Source organism: Macrotis lagotis, chromosome 4, assembly GCF_037893015.1.
Source record: "Macrotis lagotis isolate mMagLag1 chromosome 4, bilby.v1.9.chrom.fasta, whole genome shotgun sequence".
Lineage (NCBI taxonomy): Eukaryota > Metazoa > Chordata > Mammalia > Peramelemorphia > Peramelidae > Macrotis > Macrotis lagotis.
In genome coordinates, this window is record NC_133661.1 from 182,857,483 (window position 1) to 182,859,638 (window position 2,156).

The 2,156-nt window shown below is 40.8% G+C and overlaps 1 protein-coding gene across 1 annotated transcript; it reads left to right on the plus strand.

The window, feature by feature from the left end:
• The first annotated feature begins 935 nt into the window (after positions 1-935).
• On the plus strand, positions 936-1,871 carry LOC141520108 (olfactory receptor 6E1-like). Its single transcript, XM_074231949.1, has one exon. The coding sequence runs from the start codon at positions 936-938 to the stop codon at positions 1,869-1,871; it is 936 nt and encodes a 311-aa protein (XP_074088050.1).
• The last annotated feature ends 285 nt before the right edge of the window (positions 1,872-2,156 follow it).

Sequence of the window (2,156 nt, forward strand, 5' to 3'; positions counted from 1 at the left end):
CATGGAATGGAGCCTTTCCACTATTTTCCAGGTTACCTTGGGCTGGAGAATTGCCTCACTGGATCCCTCTGTGGGTTCTGTCTCTTGAACATTTAGTTAGAGTCCTTATTTTATAAGTTTTGAGACAGAGTACCTAAGAGAGGCTTGCCTCCTGTCACCATTTTGGCTCCCCCCCGCCATATATCCAACAATGTATGTTGTATTCATTAAATTCATTACCTTCTTGGCAAGAGATGAGTTGCATATTTCATCTTTAGTTCTTTGCACATTGGGTTTATCAACCATTAATCAATGATAAGAGTTTGAAAATCTTGCAAAGTTGTTTTTCTTAAAAATGTCATGGTATAAATTAATTCTCTTACTCCACTCTATCATTTTTGTAAGAGTTGGGCTTAGTTTCCCTTGAAACTGTTCTTTCAAATAATTTCTTATGGCATATTTCATTATATTCATATACCTTAATTTTTAACCATTCACCAATAAGAGGGCACTTTCTTACCCTTCAAGCCTTAAGATATTACAAAAAAGATGTCAAACAACATAAAAAAAATTATCCACAATCTGGGATAAAAGAAAAGAGATGAGTTGAGAACTGCTAAGTACAGAAAGAATGGACCTGCCTTGGTTGGGAAACTAAAGTAGATAAGAATTTGTCCCACACTTTCTTCAGTCAACTATCTGAGTTATCATTTAGCTTTACATTGCTAATCTCACTTTGTTCCCAATCTAAGGTAAATTCTATATAGGTTATTCATTGGTCCAAGAGTTATGATGAATGTAGATCTGGAGATTGAAGATATTTTTGTACATGAAAATAAATAGTCTTTCAGCTGGAAAAGCTTCCTTCATCTCCAATTCCTGAAATCAACTGGAATCCTACAGTGTCATAACTTCTTGTGCTTATACTCTCTTCTCTTTTTCCCCCAATAGAGGACATGGGGAACAGCACCACAATCACTGAGATCATTCTTCAGGGACTCACAGATGCCTGTGAAGTTCAAATGCTGTTATTTGTGGGGTTCCTCCTGACCTACCTTATCACACTGGTAGGAAATTTTCTCATCATTGTTGTCACCCTAATGGATCATCGCCTTCACACCCCTATGTACTATTTTCTTAGAAATTTTGCTGTTCTGGAGATCTGGTTCACTTCTGTCATCTTCCCCAAGATGCTGAACAACATCCTAACAGGGAACAAGACCATTTCCCTACTGGGATGCTTCTTGCAGTGTTTTCTGTACTTCTTCCTAGGAACTACAGAATTCCTCCTCTTGGCTGTAATGTCCTTTGATCGATATGTGGCGATCTGTAACCCTTTACGTTATGCCACCATCATGAGCAAAAAGGTTTGTGTGCAGCTTGTGCTGACCTCATGGGTGGGAGGTTTCCTTCTCACCATTATCCCAGGCTGCATCACATTTAAGCAGCCTTTCTGTGGCCCTAATGTCATCAATCACTTTTTCTGTGACAATTTCCCATTGCTAGAACTGGTTTGTGCCGATACAAGCCTTGTGGAACTGATAGGCTTAATGGAAGCTAATGTCAGTCTTCTGGGCACCTTATCTGTCACTGCCTCCTGTTATGGACACATCCTCTATACAATCTTTCACATTCCTTCAGCCAAGGAGAGACAGAAAGCCTATTCTACTTGTTCCTCCCACATCATTGTGGTATCACTTTTTTATGGTAGCTGCGTCTTTATGTATGTCAGGGCAGGGAAGGGCAGTGAAGGGGAGGACATGAACAAGGTGTTGGCTATACTCAACACTGCAGTGACTCCAATGCTCAACCCTTTCATCTACACTCTGAGGAACAAACAGGTGAAACTGGTGATTAGGGAAAAGGTAGGCAAGTGGATCTCTCAGGCCTGAGGGAGGGCAAAGTAGGGAGAGTTCTCCATGGGAGGCAAAGGCTTTTGCAATTCTCTAAGAAGACTGTTCTTGGGGTCATCTTGGCTATTCACCCAGATTTTTTCCCTGCCTCTCCTCCCTTTTGCCAATAAAATCCCTGCCCTCTTCTTAATATTTTTACCCCCAACCTTCTCAACAGAACTAAATCACAGTGCTCTTTTACCCTGCTCACATCATGGAAACCTGGTGATAATTCAATTTGTCCAGTCAAGGAGGCAGAGGACACAGTGAAGTCAACTCCTCTCT